We start from the raw sequence: 300 nt of genomic DNA, 5'->3' as shown, positions 1-300 counted from the left end.
TGAAGGCTTCAGGCCTCACAGGAGGCGGCTGCCCCCCACGCCCGGGGCGCCCCCGTGTCCCCCCCAGAGCCCTTAGCGAGCCGCTTGGTTACCTTGGGGACCTCGCCCCCGGGGGGCGGCCGCAGCACCCCGAAGTTCCTGTTCTTCAGCAGGTTCTCCATGCTCTCCAGGCGCCGCTGCAGCTGCCCGTACTCCTGGATGAGGGTGCCCAGCACGGCCAGCTTGCTCTCCAGCTGGTTCCCGAAATCCACCACCGTCTTCTCGCAGTCGAAGTACTTCTTCTCGGTGGTCACCGTCCGG

General features: G+C 67.7%; 1 protein-coding gene across 1 annotated transcript in view; it reads right to left on the bottom strand.

The window, feature by feature from the left end:
* Positions 1–299, bottom strand: part of LOC118451778 (zinc finger protein 212-like) — a gene marked incomplete at its 5' end in the record, with an annotated part of 4318 nt that extends 4019 nt beyond the window's left edge. The window contains one exon of the mRNA XM_035889483.1: positions 93–299. Within this exon, the coding sequence (XP_035745376.1) occupies positions 93–299 (207 nt within the window). The remainder of the gene's footprint in view (positions 1–92) is intronic.
* Between the last annotated feature and the right edge of the window lies 1 nt (position 300).

Source organism: Egretta garzetta, unplaced genomic scaffold (genome assembly GCF_000687185.1).
Source record: "Egretta garzetta isolate BGI_Z169 unplaced genomic scaffold, ASM68718v1 scaffold912, whole genome shotgun sequence".
Lineage (NCBI taxonomy): Eukaryota > Metazoa > Chordata > Aves > Pelecaniformes > Ardeidae > Egretta > Egretta garzetta.
Note: the sequence above shows the minus strand (reverse complement) of the source record. Positions and strands in the feature narration are given on the sequence as shown.